The sequence below is a fragment of the Eretmochelys imbricata genome, chromosome 14 (assembly GCF_965152235.1).
Source record: "Eretmochelys imbricata isolate rEreImb1 chromosome 14, rEreImb1.hap1, whole genome shotgun sequence".
In the NCBI taxonomy this organism is placed as follows: domain Eukaryota; kingdom Metazoa; phylum Chordata; order Testudines; family Cheloniidae; genus Eretmochelys; species Eretmochelys imbricata.
In genome coordinates, this window is record NC_135585.1 from 33,262,162 (window position 1) to 33,280,358 (window position 18,197).

Below are 18,197 nucleotides of genomic sequence, written 5' to 3' on the forward strand. Positions count from 1 at the left end.
ATATGGTTACCTATCATTACCCCACACTGAGGCCAGGAAGAGAACCCCAGTGTCCTTATCTCTAATATGCTAAGCTGTCTAGTAGGCCCTTGTGTAACCCACTGTCAATGTGTCTGTCAAATCCCTCTCCAGTGGTTGGGCCTCACACATAATAGCAATTCTTCCTGGAGTTCCAGTGGTGGAGATGAGTGTGGGGAACCAGAGAGGTAATAATAGAAACCCTGTTGCTGTGGGAGTGGGGATTTGATATATATTTTAGTTTTCTTTTCAAATAGTTTATTTAATTCACACAATCATTAAAACCATTATGGGCTGTTGGTTGTGGTGTGATGAGCCATAAAACCCAAGTGCCCCACATTGGAAATATCTGCCACATTTTGTTTGCTTGTGTCACACACTGGCAGGTTTGGTGGTTGAGAGATGAAGTGACCAAACCAGCATTCTCCAGAGCATAGCTCAACAACTCCTGACATATACTTTATATAAAGCTCATGGCACAGAATGCAGGCTGGATAGCAACATATTACAGTAAGGCTCAGGCTATCATCAGATTGGCACACACACACACCCTTATTGCTTTTGTGGTGACACAACCAATTGGGGCTGAGGGGGAATCTCATGACTGCCTTCAAAATTACAACTGGGAAATTAAAAGGAAATAAACAAGGAAAAAATATGCTTAATTTTTCTTATGTAAATGTCAGGCTTAAAAGGAGCTGAGAGGGAATTTTCACAACCAGTCTAACTTTCAGCATCATTTTATAAATCTCATATCCCTCCTGTGTTCTCTTTTCTTCACCCTTTCCTTTCACTTTATCCAGTTTTACACATTGTTTTTTATAGCACATGTTTTCCATCTATTTCTCTGTGTCTCCTTAGCTCTACTCTATTCACATTCACAGATCATTCCACCTCAGGTTCCTGTTCTCTCCTTTGAGTTTTTCCTTTCCCCTCTCTGTGTCCTCTGAGCATTTTCCCTTCTCAGGATTGTTTTGCTTTCACTCTTCATTTCAGTTGCCGCCACTTTCCTCAGGCTTCTCTCTTTACTCTTGTTTCACTTTGTTTTTTTTTCACTTTCATTTCTTCTCTCCTTTCTGGTTAAACCTGCCCTGTACTTCCCTCTCCCCTCCAAAGAGCCAGCTCACATTCATCCAGATGACATCTCACCACCCCCACTCGTTCCCACAGCAGCATCCCTTCCCTGGTGGCCTGGAGATCACACTCCCCAGTCCCTGGGTCTCCCTCTCCCAGGTTCTCCCTGCTGATGCAGTCTCCAGCTACTCCCCAAACCCAAATTAATTCATGTTGTGTCCCTGCCATCCCACATCTGCCTGTCCCCCAGCCCAGATATTCATTAAGGCACCAGTTCCCACATCACTTCTCACCCTGAAACTCCATCAGTTTTGACCATGCAGTCCCCATATTACCCCTGCCCCTCCCAGTATATCTACTCCTTCTGCAGCTCCAAGAGTTTTTCACACACCCCCTTCCCATCTCTTGTGCTCCTAGCAGTGAGGGGGGAGATGAGGTACTGGGGTTTGGGAGGACAGGAGTCCTCCACAGTCAGAGAGATGAGTGAGGGGTTAGTTAGATGACAGTCCTCCAAAGTCATAGACACTAGGATGACTATGGCTAGAGAAACCTATTTTTTCATTTCCATTGGCCTAGTTCTCCCATGTTTCCATGACACTCTGTGACCCAGGATCCCCAGAATCCTCCTGGACCATAGAAAAGAGTGAGAAACAGATTGGACAATCCCTGAGGTGATGAGATTGGCTTCACACTGATCCCTGTGGTTTGACAGTCCAGACCTGAGAGCCCATGGAGCATCCAGGATCCTTAAGACTGCATTGCAGAAAGTCTTGAGGAGGAGAGAAGTCCTCCAGGGTCATGGTGACTAGGGTGTGTGAGGCTAGAGAGAATGATTTCAGGGTCCCCATTGGCTATTCTCCCTGTATTTCTGAAATATTCTGAGTTGGGATCCCCACACCCAGAGCCAGGGATGGATTCTCTCCCCAGTGAAGGAGGCTGGTGGGAAAGTGAAGATCAGGGCCTCCTTATCAACATCAAAAAATGTCACCTGCCCCTGTTCATAGTCCAGAAAAACCTGGATCCTCTTGGGGACCCAGCTCAGGGGCAGTGGGGTCTCCATAGAGGTGAGAGCTTTGAACTGATCCCCCAACTGCCCCACAGCCCAGATCCCCCCCCTCAGGGTTATGTCTGATCCCTCCCTTTCTCCTCACAGATTCTCTGGCAGCCCCCACAGCCCAGTGTCCCTCATTCCCCACCTCCACCTCCCAGGAATGTCTCCCTGAGGTAAATCCCTCACAGCCCAGCACACAGAGCTCAGTGTCAAATCTCTTAGGATTGTCTGGTAGATCTTGTCGTGTGTCTCCCCATCTCACACTCTTCTGATCACCAGACAGGACTAGGACGGGATGAGCCGTGTCTGGATCCAGAGTCACATTCACTGACGAAAGAGAGAGAATCAGATTGTTAGGGGCAGAGCTCAGCCCTGGTCCATTTCTCACACTTCCTTGGCAGCCCTGTTCTGGCTGGGATCCTGGATCCCAGAGAGCTGCCTCTGTGCTGAGCACATGAGCTTCAGCAGAAATGTTACTGCAGTTCTTCAGCCGGGGTAGTGGGAACCACTTCTGTACTTTCTAATTTGGCTATAGAGGCTGCAGCTCCCTGTTCCATAGCTGGGGCTGCTTCATTCCCAGCAGCAGAGACACAGCAAAGAAGGCACCAGAAGCTTTTTATTAGGAAGGTGAATAGGTGGCAGATACCAACTCTGAACCCCAGAGGGAAGCTTCCTCTCCTCAGTGCATCCTCCACTCCCAGGCCAGGCAGCAGACGTGAAGATGCAGCACTGGGGAAGAGCCAGTGGTTCAAGGCCAGGAAGTAGGAGGTGCCATTGGGAGGGGCAGTCCCTTCCCAGCTCAGACAGGGCTGCGGGTGACAGCACTAGAGAGACACCATCTCCCCAACCCACAAAGCAGCTGAGCCCAGCCCTGCCCAAAGGAAAGGTAGGATGTTGGAGAAGAGCTGAGTCTCCCCCCAGCTGAAAAGGGAAGGATGTGACAGCCAGGAGAGATCTCTCCACTGACTGCCTTGAATTAGAAAGGCTTGTTGATGTCAATTCAAATGACCAGGTCACAATTAAGGTGGTTCAGGAGCGGGAGAATGTGTCTGGTTAGTGGTATGGAGGAGAGTTGTGTCCATGGCAATTTTCTGTTAGTTGAAGGAAAATCTCCCCCAGAGCTCCCCCTTGGTGTGTGATCCCAGATATTCCCCTTCCCTGCTCTAGCTCAGGTGGCAAAAAGTCTGGAGGGGAATGGGGTCACAGAGATGAGAACACATGGTCTCTGATTTACACCACCAGACCGTGGAGCTGCTTCTCTGCCCTGAGTGCCTGAGACCAGGCAGAAATGCCCTGGCAGTTCATCTCCCTGGCTGCTGTGAGCTGCTGTGGGGGCTGCAGAAACTGCCTTTCTCCCCCTTTCCTTGCTGCATCTCCCTGCTGGGGCTGCTCCTCTGAAAGTTAGAGAGGAAGGTCAGAAACTGAAGGTACAGAGGTAACAGATATAAACCCAGGGGTAGCTGTATACTGAGCCCACCCTTCTCTCCCTGGCCTAGGAGAAAAGAAGGGGATGGGGCACTGGGGAAGAAGCGCTCAAGATCAAAGAGTGGTAACTAGAAGGTGGCATTAAGAGAAGTAGCCCCTTCTCCAGCCCCAAGAGAAAGGAGGAGGTGGTAGCATGAAAGGGGGACCCTCTCTCTCTAACAGAGAAAGAAGCAAGCAATTGAAATCAGAGATCTCAGCACAGCACAGCTGAGGAGAAGGGCGGGATGCAGGTGAAGAGCAATGGGAGAGAGCCCCGTACACAGGGCAAAGGAGAGGAATGTCACAACCCTCTGAATTGAATATTTCAAAGGCATCTGGATGTGTCTGGAAACATCAGGGTAAGTGTGTGTTGGTCAGTGAGAATGTTTCTGGTCATCAGTGGGTGCATGGACAGATGCACCATTGAAATTGGTATCAGTATTGTTTGTGTGACTTTAGCTTGGGATCTCCTTAGTATTTCATGTTTCAGAGTAACAGCCGTGTTAGTCTGTATTCGCAAAAAGAAAAGGAGTACTTGTGGCACCTTAGAGACTAACCAATTTATTTGAGCATTTTAGTATTTCATGTTTGCATGTTATTTTTAGAACCATGTGTCATGGTCAGTGTTGGTTTGGTTTGTAACTGTAGCTACATTGTCATGAAAATATTTTCATGTGTTTTTTCTCTTAATGGAATGATATCTCCCCCTGAAATCTCACCTGGTCTGAAGGATCCTAGCAATTTCCCTCTTTCTGTCTCCAGTTTGCAGCACAGAGTGTCTGGAGAAGGAAAGTATATAGGAGATGAGATTTCAGGCTTTCATATCCATAACGGCAGCCCCACTTTTAACTGACAAAACCATGTTTTAATTATGTGAGAAAAACAGTTGGAGAGAGACCAGCAGTATATGGGGCTGCTAAACAGCTCTGGAGCAAATACCCTGCAGTTCTGTACTTGAGAGAGAGAAACTGAGGTACTCCAAATTTTGCTATATTTTTACCTTAATGATTTTACCAAAGCTCATAGAGTGAATCAGGGTAAGACACCCTTGTTGATGGGCCCCTGCTATATCTGCTCAATTCAGCTATTTCCCCTTTTTATTAAAACCAATTGGTCAGAGACCATCTCCTCCCACAATTGAAGAGCCACATACTGATTTCCCCTCCTAGATCCCTTCTGGGTACCTTTGAACTTTCTCAGAATCTCCATTACAGCAATAATTTTCTGGGAGAAATCACTGAGTCTCTTTTCCAGCTCAGGAGAAATCTCCACTGGCTGCTGGAACTTCCCCTTCTTACACCTGGAGAGACAGAATTTCACATTATTACATTTCATTCACTAACTCATTATAATTCATTGCTACTGGGGAAGCTAATGCTTTATGGGGCCTGGAGTTAGAATTGCCCCACTTCTCGCAGCCTCAGGGCAGGTGCAGCATAGGCCATGTCTGTGCAACCTTCCCCCAAAGGTCCCATTTATGTTCTTCACTCTGGCCTGGACAGAGCAGATCTGCAGATAAAAAGGGAATTGAGTCTCCATGACCAATTCACTCCTTTGTCTCCATGTGCTAATCTTGGTATGTTCCCATGTTTCTTGCGTGCATAGCATTATGGGATCTTTCTTTCAGAAACTAGCCTAAGACCTCAGAGACTCCCTCCGACCCCTCGATACCAGCTCATTTCACACAGGTCTTTAACAGTCCCCAGGGGGAAAAGATGCTTGGTCACTGCTGACAAGGGCATGATTGTAACTAGTGCCCTAGAGGTGAAAGGCCCATTTTGCATTCCCAGAACTGTGAGGCAACCAGTCCCCCAGTGATGTCACATCTTCAGGAAATACTTTAGGTCAGTCTTTCCCACTGAATAGATAATTCCAGAGTCCTTTATAAAAGGGTGAGAACCTCAGGGTTAAGTTCACCACCGAGATTTGTTTCTAAAATGTGACCCTGTCTCACACATTTTGCTGTAGAGCCCAGAGGAAATGTGGAGGCAACATGCTCCCCAAGCCCTTTCATAGGATAATGAAACATGAGGGAGAGAGAAAGAGCCATGTACCTGCTCAAGGTGCTTCTGAAATCCTAGATGGGAGAGAGACAGAAAAACAACCTTAGTCCCACTTGCCATGATTGCCACACACTAGGGATCCCAGGGAAGGGATTTTTCAGCTGAGGAAAAGAGGCACTGCCTTGGCTCCAGAGTCATGGATCTGCTGACTTAATGTCATTGCTAATATAAATGAGTCTAAAGAAAAGGAGTACTTGTGGCACCTTAGAGATTAACCAATTTATTTGAGCATAAGCTTTCGTGAGCTACAGCTCACTTGATGAAGTGAGCTGTAGCTCATGAAAGCTTATGCTCAAATAAATTGGTTAGTCTCTAAGGTGCCACAAGTACTCCTTTTCTTTTTGCGAATACAGACTAACACGGCTGCTACTCTGAAACCTGTCACAAATGAGTCTGTAATTCTTCAAAGAGAAACAATAATTCACATTTCAGGAATGTACATACTGAGTTACACTGTGATCTCTGAGTGCTGGACTCCAGTGCCCATGATTCAGGAGCTGTCCTGATCCTGTGCGGGGATCTGGGATTTTTCTAACTCAGTCTCACCTGCAGGAATTCACTTGCTGGCTCCTGACACTTCCCTCCAGCTCACTGATCTGGTTACTGAGACAGGAAATCTTCTCAGAGAGTTTAGTGACATTGTCATTCTGTATCTTCACAATCTCCTTTTCCAGGTTTTCTAGCGCGGCCAGCAGGACTTGCTCTTGTTTCTGCAGGAACTGCTGCAGTTGCTGAAATTCAGATACAATCTTCTGCCTCTCGGTTTGTGTCTGTATCTGGTTGCAGTGTTTTTAAGGAAAGGAAAGGTAAGGGTTAGAGAGAGAGTCTATGGTCCTTTCTTGGAGTTCTGAGTGTGCAGGAGAAAGAATTTCTTTGCAAACTCTAAGATGTCTAACACTTGCCTATACTCTGTGGATACCAAGGGAAGGATTTTCTAACACCATCCCATTTGGCCCTAATATCTCTTTATGGGATGTTTCCAAGTCTGACATGGTTAGCACACTGTGTTATCAGAGGCCTGTGCCTATCCTGATCCAGAGCAGCAGCAGGCAGGACTCAGCACTACATTGACAGAGATGCCAAGAGAGAAAAAGAAATAAACAACCCAAGAAATGCCTGCAGACATGGGCAGTGAGCACTGTACAGGATACAGTCTGCTCACCTTGGGAGTTCTGTGAAAGCTACAGCGGCTAGAAATTAACTCATTAATTGGAATGAGTTAGATTGTTTTAGATTCTGCAGAATATGATGTGGAAGAGGGTTTCTCAGAGCCTTTGTGTGTGTATGTGTGTGTACAGACACACAACTCTAACACAACCACCCATGGTCATGGAGAAACAGAAAGAAATCCACATTCCCCAAGGCCACAGAGGAAACTGCCTACAAGCAGACCTCCCACTGCAAGTCCCTGCAGGTTAGTCACAATGGGAACTGTCATAAATATAAAAGGGAAGGGTAAACACCTTTAAATCCCTCCTGGCCAGACAAAAAACCCTTTCACCTGTAAAGGATTAAGAAGCTAGGATAACCTTGCTGGCACCTGACCAAAATGACCAATGAGGAGACAAGATACTTTCAAAGCTGGGGGGGAGGGGAGAAAAAAAGGTTCTCTCTGTCTGTGTGGTGTTTGATGCCGGGACCAGAGCAGGAATGCAGGTCAGAACTCCTGTAAAGGGTTAATAAGTAATCTAGTTAGATATGCGTTAGATTCTGTTTTGTTTAAATGGCTGATAAAATAAGTTGTGCTGAATGGAATGTATATTCCTGTTTTTGTGTCTTTTTGTAACTTAAGGTTTTGCCTAGAGGGATTCTCTATGTTTTGAATCTGATTACCCTGTAAGGTATTTACCATCCTGATTTTACAGAGGTGATTCTTTTACTTTTTCTTCTATTAAAATTCTTCTTTTAAGAACCTGATTGCTTTTTCCTTGTTTTTTCCTTGTTCTTAAGATCCAAGGGTTTGGGTCTGTGTTCACCTCTGCAAATTGGTGAGGATTTTTATCAAGCCTTCCCCAGGAAAGGGCGGTGTAGGGTTTGGGAGGATTTTTGGGGGGGAAAGACGTTTCCAAGTGGGCTCTTTCCCTGTTATATATTTGTTAGACGCTTGGTGGTGACAGCAATAAAGTCCAAGGGCAAAAGGTAAAATAGTTTGTACCTTGGGGAAGTTTTAACCTAAGCTGGTAAGAATAAGCTTAGGGGGTTTTTCATGCAGGTCCCCACATCTGTACCCTAGAGTTCAGAGTGGGGAAGGAACCTTGACAGGAACCTACCAGATACTTCTGACTTTTCCCCTCTCCAGTCACTTTAAATCCCAGCAGCTTTTCTCTCTCTTCCCTCAGAGTCTCCAAATGGGCCTGGATTTTTTCCTGAAGAGACAAAACAATTTGGGTGGTCTGAGGTTGAGAGTGTTTGTTGAGGAGGGTGTTTGTCTACCCGAAACCCAAGAGTTGTCCCGACTAGGGTTATGACATCAGAGACACAAGGAAATGAAATCTCATTAATGGAGACAGGAGAGTTGTACATTCAGACTTTGAAATTATTTGTCCTGTCTTTTCATTGAGTTAAACCAACAGAAAAATGGATTCACATGGTGGTATATAAATAAGAATAAGATTTTGCTGAAAAAGTGATACAAATCCCAGACAAATATAGGGGTTAGAAACATGTGCTGGGATTCTCAAAGGATCCCAACTCCCATTGAATTTCAACCCTGAACCCTGGGGATTCTACAGGTTGGACAGAACTGGACTAAATGTAAGGGGACTGTTGGCCCCTTACTAAAACTCAGTGTTGGTTTTTTGGTTGCCTGGCTTCCATCACCAAAAGAAAGGGGAAGGGTCGATGGGAAATCAGGACCCTGAGACTGACAGTCCCCAGGGGAAATGGGGAGAGGCCAATGCTCTAGGTCAGCCTGACTGACAGGGCGGGCAGGCTAATCAGGGAGTCAGGAGGCCAGGGAGGTTGCCGTCCTCCAAGCGAGCTGGAATTGCCTGGGTCAGACAGAGGGGCTGGGCTAAGTAAAGAGCAGGGGCCCGAGCTGAGCTGGGGGCAGAGTCATGCCAGCCAGAGAAGCAGCCCAGGGAGCAGGTCAGTGCTGAGAGCAGAGGCACAGAAGCAGCCCAGAGAGCAGACCTGTGCTGGGAGAACTGAAGCAACCAGAGCCAGAGGGGCCAGAAAAAGCAGCCCATGGGGCTGGAGCAGTGGTGAGCGGGAGCCGGTTTGCAAGAACTGGTTGTTAAATTTAGAAGCCCTTTTAGAACCGGTTGTCCCTTGCGGAACAACCAGTTCTAAAAGGGTTTCTAAATTTAACCGGCCAAAATATGGCGCCTTAGGCGCCGACTCCATGGGTGCTCCAGGGCTGGAGCACCCAAGGGGAAAATTTGGTGGGTGCAGAGCACCCACCAGCAGCTCCCCATCCCACCCCCGGCCCCAGCTCACCTCCGCTCCGCCTCCGCCTCCTCCCCTGAATGTGCCGCCCTGCTCTGCTTCTCCGCTCCCCCCCCCTCGGGCTTCCCACGAATCAGCTGTTCATGCGGGAAGCCGGGGCAGGCTAAGAAGCAGGCGGCAGCTTCCTGCTCAGGGAGGTGGAGGTGAGCTGGGGCTGGGAGGCACGAGGAGGGCCACCCGCGCTGCAGCAGGTAACTGGGGGCGGGGGGGCGCAGGGGAACCGCTCCCCGCCCCACCTCACCTCTGCCACCCTCAGCCTGAGTGTGAAGCCACCGCCTGCTTCTCAGCCCTCCCAGGCTTCCCGTCGAACAGCTGATTCGCGGGAAGGCGGGGGGGGCGGAGAAGCAGAGTGGGGCAGTGGAGGAGGAGGAGGTGGAGGCGGAGCGGAGGTGAGCTGGGGCCGGGCGTGGGGCGGGGAGCTGTCGCTGGGTGCTCTGCACCCACCAAATTTTCCCCGTGGGTGCTCCAGCCCCAGAGCACCCGTGGAGTTGGTGCCTAAGGCACCACTTTTGATGTGATCAGTGGGAGGCATGGCCACTCCCCCTGCTCACCCCCTAGCTATGCTCCCCTGCCCCTAGGAGCCAGAGGGACCTGCCAGATGCTTCCTGGGAGCTGTCCCAGGTAAGCACCCCTGGGACTCCCCACCTCGTCCCCTGGCAGGTGCCTCTCGCTCTTAGAAGTGTGGTGGGCACCCACTACGGTGGCCCACGAGATCCTCCAGCCCAGTTCTGGGGGCATTCAGGGGACAGGGGAGAGGGTTGGATGGGGCAGGAGTCCTGGGGGGTGGGGGTGGGCAACAACCCCCTCATGGGGTGAGGAGGGAACCCGTTGTTAAGATTTTGGCAGCTCATCACTGGGCTGGAGGCAGAGTAGCATCAGTGCTGAGCTGGAGCTGGAGCTGGAGCTGGAGCTGGAGCTGGAGCTGGAGCTGGAGCTGGAGCTGGAGCTGGAGCTGGAGCAGTCTGGAGCCGGGTGCGGTGAGCAGACAGATGGATAAAATGAGGGGGAACCCTGGGCCACAGGCTCGGCACAGGGAGACCCCACCATCCAAGGGGCCTTGCAGGCCAGACTTTGAGTGGAGGAGGGGCTGATGCTGGGAAGAAGGGTTCTGCCACCTAGAGCCTGAGGGCATGTGGCCACTGCCAGAGCAAGTGTCCGACCCGCAGCATCCCTGCAGCACAGCCAGAGCCTGGGCAGGAGGCCTGGGACGTGGGAGGAACAGACTGTGAACTGCTCTGACATTCCAGAGATTGCTGGTTGTGATGTCCCTGTGCAACAGAAAGGGGTGATGTCTTTTCCTTTAACCTTTCCCATTTTTCCTTATTTTTTGTAATTAATGTTTAATAAATTGTATTTGCTTTGAACTGTATGTAATGATCAGTGGGTCAGGGAAGTGTCCAGAGCACAGAGAGCACCCCGGAGTGGGGACAGCCTAGCTTCTGCCCTAAGTGATCATGACAAGGTTTTGGATTGAGCCCCCCAGGAATCCTGGGCCCAGCCTTGTTGGGGTTACAAGGACTCTGCCACACAGGACAGTGGAAGGGGAGCCCTTGAGGTCAGTCAGGCCTCTGGGTAAAGGAATGGGGAGTGAGGACTCAGATCCTTTCGCTAGCCCACTTCACTGGGGTAGTATATAAGCCAAAAAAGTTCCCCACAATAGCAGGCCTATTCCCCTGCTTACGTAAGCACAAGGGCAAACCCTCTTTGACAGGCTGGCTTGTGTTAAGAATTGTTGGGGTTCGATCAAATGCTGCCCTGAACATTTACATTTGCAGTTCTCTCTGGCTAGCTACCCAAGAGTCCCTAGAAAGGTTCAAAGAAGCAGTGGATTCTGGGAGATTTCAAAAGGCTACATTATGTGACTCCTGGAACCACTCTGGCTGGTCCTTGCCCACACACACAATAAAACAGTTCAGACTGGCACAGGACAGCATGGCCCAGGAGTTAGTTTCGCTACAATCCAGTCTAATCCCAATGGTATTTGGCATGGACCTGCGCTCTCTAGAGCCCTTTTGTGGGTAGACTCAAGGTGCTCAGGGTCCACACAGTGTTTAGCGCAGTGACCTCTTCTAGTGCAGACCATCAGCGGAGTTAAACCCTCATGGAGCAGCACGGGAGTTCAGAATCCCAGTGGGAAACCTCATCTCCCTGCTGGGCCTGGGACCTTTATCAAAGAGTTTTTCACTCCCAATGGCCACAGTTCATCTGTGGCAAGTGCTGGTGGGCCATAAAAATGGTCTAGTGCAGTGGCTTTCAACCCTTCCAGCCTACTATACCCCTTTCAGGTGTATGATTTGTCTTGCACACCCCCAAGTTTCACCTCACTACTTGCTTATAAAATCAGACATAAAAATACAAAAGTGTCACTGCACACTATTACTGAAAGTTTGTTTACTTCCTAATTTTTATCATATAATTATAAAATAAATCAATTGGAATATAAATGTTGTACTTATATTTCAGTGTATAGTATATAGAGCAGCATAAACAAGTCATTGTCTGAAATTTTAATTTGTACTGACTTTGCTAGTGCTTTTTATGTAGCCTGTTGTAAAACTAGGCAAATATCCAGATGAGTTGATGTGCTCCTTGAATGATCTCTGCATACCGACAGGGCTATACATACCCCTGGTTGAGAGCTACTGGTCTAGTGATTAGGGCTCTGAGTCTTGGGAGAGGTGGGTTCTATTTCCACATCTGATACTGACCTGCTGAGTGACCTTGGGCAAGTCACTGCCCCGTCAGTGCCTCTGTTTCCCCTCCCACCCTTTTTCTGTCTTGTCTAGTTAGATTGTAAACTGCTCAGAGCAGGGATTGTCCCTCCCTGGGTTTTGTGCAGGGCCCAGTACAATGGAAGTCAGATCTTGTTTGGGGTCTTTAGGAGCTACTTTTATGTAAATAACAGTAATAAACACTGTGATACAAATCAGAAACAATAACAACAGTTTGTAACCCCCCCCTTTTCCATTCTGAAGGCAACAATCTCTCAGAGATTGGCCTGCAACTCATGTGATTTAAACCTCACTGATCATTCAACAGCTTCAGTTGAGTTAGAACTAGATTTGAAATAGCTTCAGCTCCCCAGAGAAATGTTTCCTACAACTGTAATCTTTAATATTTTCATTTTTGCCTCTTTTGCCATATTGCCCTGTACATTTCTTTCAATGCCATTTTTCATACAATTAAGGTGTGACAGAGTTGAATGATGTGGTTACATCGGTAGCTGTAGTAGGGAAAAATCAAATATAACCAGCAAGTTGTGGTGAAATAACTTATAATTAAAATTCTATTTTGAATTAAATAGACTGGACAGAGGTGCCCTATCTTGTTCTCTGGGCAGGCCTCTATGGGTACCATGATGTGAGCCTGGGATCTGTCACGTATCACACCCATGGGGGTTTAATCCTTTTCACAGAACAGCTGAGAGACTCTAGGTGCTCCCCACATCCCTTCTCCCTTCCTGCTCCCTTTGCTGCCTGTAAACTCAGCCGTTTGGCTATTCGTAGGACATTAGCCAGCTGCCTGTTCACCTGAGGTTTCTCTGCTGACCAGTTTCTCTGCACTGAGGACAACACAGACTGTATCTGATGCCTCCCAGCACTGTGTGGGAGCTCACGGGTAACATTACAGCTCCTGGTTTCAGAGTAACAGCCGTGTTAGTCTGTATTCGCAAAAAGAAAAGGAGTACTTGTGGCACCTTAGAGACTAACCAATTTATTTGAGCATGAGCTTTCGTGAGCTACAGCTCACTTCATCAGATGCATACCGTGGAAACTGCAGCAGACTTTATATATATACAGAGAATATGAAACAATACCTCCTCCCACCCCACTGTCCTGCTGGTAATAGCTTCTGAGGCTTTTCAGAAAAGTGCCCCGGTAGGACTTTGTTCCCACAATCAGTCCCTGTGCTGGTGTTGACGGGTGCAGGGCTCCCCACAGCAGCCCGGTCTCCCTGGGAGGCTCTTACTATGGTCTGGCTCCAGCTTCTGGCCTGGCCAGGTAGTGGGGCCTTGGGGGAAAGAGGAGGCATAACGGGCTCCAGGAAAAGGACCATCGGGAAGAGGCTGGCACAGCTAGCAGGGGCTGTGATTCATGGCAGGGGAACTGCTCACCTTATCACCCTGCCACCAAAGGCTACTACGCCCATGTTAAAAAGGGGAGTGCAGTGCAGTTAAAAAAGGGATGGGCATGGCCCTTCTTGGGGGTGGGGAGGAAGAACACAATCTAAAGGGGAGGACACGTGACCACCCCTGATTCTCCTCTTTTCAGCCTGGATCCATCACGCTCTCCTCCCCCACACACGTTAACTGCAGGGGGAGTGTCCTTCCTTCTCCTGCTGTGCCACCCCCCTGGCACTTTCAGCCAGCCTCCGTGGTAGCTGGGCCGGGCGGGGAGCGGGAGGGAGTGGCTTCTTACATGGCTGAGGATGTCCTCTCCGGGTCTCTGACCCCGTGAAGTGCAGCAGCTACCTGAGATAGCGAGGCTAGCTGTGGGGGGCAGGGGGGGGAAGTGGAGGGTTGTTAGCTCCTGGGCCTGGGCAGGGCAGGCTGCTGTGAGAAGCCGCTGGTCCCACCCCTTCTGCTCCCTTCCCAGGCCTAGCTGCCAGGTACAGGGGATGAGCATGCCAGGGGCGGGGGCAGTGGGAGGACAGAGCCCCTCTTTTCCCCCCCCCCCCCCGCCGAGCAGGCCAGTCTGGGGCGGGGGACACTTGACCTGGCATGCCTGCCAAAAAACATTGCCTCTGGCCCTCTCACTTTTGACAATGAGAGGTCCATGGGCCTCTTGGCCCCCCCAGTTCCAGCACCCCTGCCTGTGATGTTGAGCCTGCAGGGGCAGGGACTGTGTGTCTAAGGAGTGATATTAAATTTAAATGCTAAAAAGGTGGTTAATCTGCAATCAGTGTTTTAAATCCCTGATTCTCATTTACACTAATGCTGCCCTTGGCAGAAATCCCAAATTTCAAAGTGGGGGGGGGGGTATTGCTACTGTCTGCCTCTGCCAAAGGAGTGTTTTTATTTATTTATTTGGGGGAAATGCAATCTGAGCACAGTCAAAAATTCAGAAGGTGCCAAACTGTGTCTGAAAAGTAAATAAATTACTCATTCAAATGCTTGCTATGGAGGTGTGTGGAGGGGAGTTGTTAGGGAGAAGAGGAGTGAGGGATGGGGATAAATGGGAATAGGTAGTAGGGGCGGGGTAACTCATTGTTGCCTGTTCAATGTAAAATGTCTACAGCCCCGGCACAGAGCGAGCAAAAGAGTCGCGCTTCTCCCAGCTGGCTTCCTACCTCCCCTTGGTGTGTGTTTATCTGGATAGATTGTTAGCTCTTTCCGGGAAGCAGAGTGGGAGTTAGAGCAGCCTATCAAGCCAGCGATCCAGCCAGGCCCCGGAGGAGCAAGTGCCACTGAAGGTGGAAAGGTGTCCTACAGCCATCTCTGCCCTCCTTCTCTGATCCTGTGCTGTGCTCAGCTCTGCAGGGATGGAGAGTAAATGACTCTGGTCTATTTAAAGCACCATGTGAACAGAACCTATGTTTCAGACAGGGAGAGCAAATGGGAAATGCTGCTCCCTCCCAGTTTGCCTTCCACCTTCTCTTTGTCTCTACTCAGTTTAATAGATTACAAGCTCTTTGGGGTCAGGGACTGCCAAGCTGCCAGCAAAGATTTGTGTATCATGTCTATTTTCTTGCTAAGCCCACTGATCTCTTTCCCTCCTGCCACACACAGGTTGGGGAGAGGTGGACTCCAGAACAGTAGTTCTAGAAGTGAACACGCTATTGAGATCCATGGGACAGTTCCCTCTTCTCAGAGCTTTTGTCTCAGGCTCTCTACAGACTGAGGCAAATGTCACTGTATCAGTTATGCTTGGGCCACATTTTCAAAGTTTTCTTTTCAATCATATGGGCTAGAAAGTTACTATTTGGTTGCTGATTTTTTTGTAATGAAACCTGAGGGTCACTTTTAATCAGGTTTCAGAGTAACAGCCGTGTTAGTCTGTATTCGCAAAAAGAAAAGGAGTACTTGTGGCACCTTAGAGACTAACCAATTAGTCTCTAAGGTGCCAAAAGTACTCCTTTACTTTTAATCAGGTGACTCTAGAGATGGGTCTCTAGATAAGAGGTCTGAAGTCCACTCCTGCACTTTCGTTCCATACAACAGTGAGGGCTGCTGTGCTCACCGTGAATGTGAATGCCCTGCTGGCAGTGCCTGGCCTGTAAGGTGTGTGGTGGGAGCAGCCAGAGTCTTTCAGAATTGCCGGGGGGTGCTTGATCCCCGCTCAGCCCCAGGCCGTGCCCCCCCCCCCACAACTGGCCTCTTCCTGCCCCTGCTCTCCCCTGCCTCTTCTTGGCCCCTCCCCCGAGCACAACCGCCCTTGCTCCTCGCCCTCTCCCCAGCGCTTACTGCATGCCACTGAACAGCTGATCACAGTGGGCAGGAGGTGCTGTAGGGAGGGGGAGGAACTGATTGACAGGGTCCACCAGCGGGTGGGATGTGCTGGGGAATCAAGAACTGATCTGGGGGGGGCTGCTGGGGGGTGCCGAGCACCCACTATTAATTTCCTGTGAGCGTTGCAGCCCCAGAGCACCCACAGAGTCAGTGCCTGTGGGAGAAGCCCACTCCCTCCATTCCTGGCCTGGCAACAGCACAGACACATCCAGCTTCAATCCTGTGTGTGAAGAAAGTACCTCACACAGAGCTCTAGTGAGCGGTGCGGGGTTGACAGGTTGGGGCAGTATCGGTGGCTAGGGCTCCCTGCACCTCTCAAGAGGGAGGGTGCCATGCAGTGGAGAGATTTAGGTAGAGCAAGAGACAGAGAAAATCTGGGAAAGTGGGATAGTCTGTGGATGTGAGAGGCTTAGTCAGAAAAGGGAAGGATTGAATTAACCAGGATCCAGACTGTTTCCTACCTTGTATTTCTGGGCAGCCTCCTCCATGAGAATCATTGTGTGAGTCCCATGCTCTGGGGATCTCTCACAAACCACACACAAGGTTTCCCCATCCTCTTCACAGAACAGATCCAGGGTTTTATTTTGTGTCTCACACAATTTCTCTGTTCCTGGTTTTAAATCCATTTGTTTAATTTTGTCAACTATATTTGCTAGCTGCCAGTTGGGCCGGAGAGTCCCTTTCCGGATGAGGGCTCTGCAGTTGGGGCAGCACACAGGGCCATAGTCCCCTTCTGCCCATGTCTCGCAGTACTGAGTGATGCAGACTCGGCAGAAGTTGTGTCCACACTGTATGGACACTGGGTCTGTCAGATACTTCAGGCAGATGGGACATTTGATTTCATCTTGAATTTCCTCTACAGGTGTCACTGAGGCCATGGCTGCTCAGCTCTCTTGGCTTCTGTTCTGTCTGCCTCCTGCTTTGCATCAGAAATGGTTTTGCTGGTAATGGGAGGTCCCTGTTACACCTTGTATCAGCTGCCCACAGGAGCAGAGTGATGTGAAGGAAAAGGAGAGGCTGGGAGGAGGAGTCGGAGGAACATATAAAAAGAAGGAAGAAGGAATTATGTCACACAAGGAATGGGGGTAGTGGGATGGGAAGAAGCAGAAAGGGAATGAACGGAAAAGTGAGGAAGGAAAACGAACAAGAATACAAAATCTTAAACTAAGGCTTTGTCTACACAGTAAGCACCCAGGGGTAGGGAGGGACTGTACCTGTCTGATTAGCCCAAGCCACCACCTTTACTGGCACAATGCAGTGCTATTGTTAGTGTGCTAGCTTGAGGAGAACCAGCATGTGTATGTCTACCCGAGCTGGGAATCACCCCCACACACACACACACACCTGTACTGTGTAGACATACCCTCAATCAAACCAGGACATTCTTCATTCATAATAAGGGTGTCAACAGACACTTGCACTGAAATAAGAATAGGTGGGAACTAAACCCAGTTGAGTTATTTTAGTGAATTTTTTTGTCTTGGTGAACCACCCCCCTGGGACCAGCAGGGCTACAGGAGCTCCCGGGGTTAAGGTCACAGGCAGCTTGTGTTCTCGTGTTAAGGCAAAAAAACCTCAGCAACTCATTAATCAGGAGCAACCCTTGAACTGAAGGGTGATTTTATGGTGAATTGTCTAAGCTTTATTACTTTACAATCTAAAGTTTACAATCCAGGCCATTCAAAACTCCAGAGAAGACCTAGAAAGAAGATTTGAGTTTTGAACTTTGTAAAATTCCATATACAGAAGGGAAATTAACAATCCTTCACCTCTCCCCACTTTCAGCTGCCTCTGTGTCTTCCCATCTTTTTTTCTCCATGGACCAATATTGAGCTCATGATCACTCTGTGGACTAGATTTGCTGGGGGCGAACATGAGTCAGGGATCCTGAGTTTGGTTTGCCTGGCTGCAGGCAGAGGAGTGTCAGCTCGGGGAGAAGAGGAGTGTTAAGTGCAGGAAGCTGGAATTGCTGAAGTCTATAACTTGCAACAGTCTATTCTCCTGCACGGGTTCTTTGCCTGTGGTCCCCTGCAAATGTTTCATTTGCTGCCATAGGTCTAGATTCTGGCTTGAATTATACTGTTGCTACTTTGACCTGAGCTGTTAGCCAGTATTTGGGGCCTTGCTACGTTGTTTCAATTGGGAGGAGAAATTACAAATCAGGTTTCCTTTGGTGCAATCTTTTTTATTTACAAAGAATGTCCACAAAGTTCTGTTTCCTGAACACAATAGAAACAAACAGCAGCAAACAGTTTCCTTACTCAGAAATCCAAGTCTGCATTTCCAGGGTACCCTGTGCCTGAAGCAAGCTCTGTCTCTCAGTTTCCTCCCAAGATGACCACACTCACTAGTGCTCTCTTGGCTTTCTGCTTCTCACACACACAGAGCTGCCAGCCCACCTCTATGTTTTCAGTTAGTTCCAGGCAAAGCCCTCTTAAGTCTGCTCTACTCTCAAAACTTAGACCAACCCAGTTATATCACTCACTGCTGCAACACATTCCATGTCCTGAGTGCCATGGCTAGATCGACCTCTCCCCAGTTAGGTGAGTTAACTATAGTGGTAGAAAAACTCCTCCTAATGATTCCAGAAGCATCTGCACTAGAGCATAAAGGCTGTAGTATAGATATACCC

The 18,197-nt window shown here is 49.0% G+C and overlaps 1 protein-coding gene across 1 annotated transcript; it reads right to left on the reverse strand.

Annotated features, from left to right (window-relative positions):
* Positions 1 to 1,927: 1,927 nt before the first annotated feature.
* LOC144274853 (tripartite motif-containing protein 10-like) lies at positions 1,928 to 16,443 on the reverse strand. Its single transcript, XM_077833955.1, is given in 9 exon segments — positions 1,928 to 2,206; positions 2,208 to 2,470; positions 4,327 to 4,386; positions 4,792 to 4,907; positions 5,662 to 5,684; positions 6,217 to 6,254; positions 6,257 to 6,446; positions 7,941 to 8,036; positions 16,027 to 16,443. Coding segments are annotated over 9 exon segments (1,482 nt in total).
* Positions 16,444 to 18,197: the final 1,754 nt, after the last annotated feature.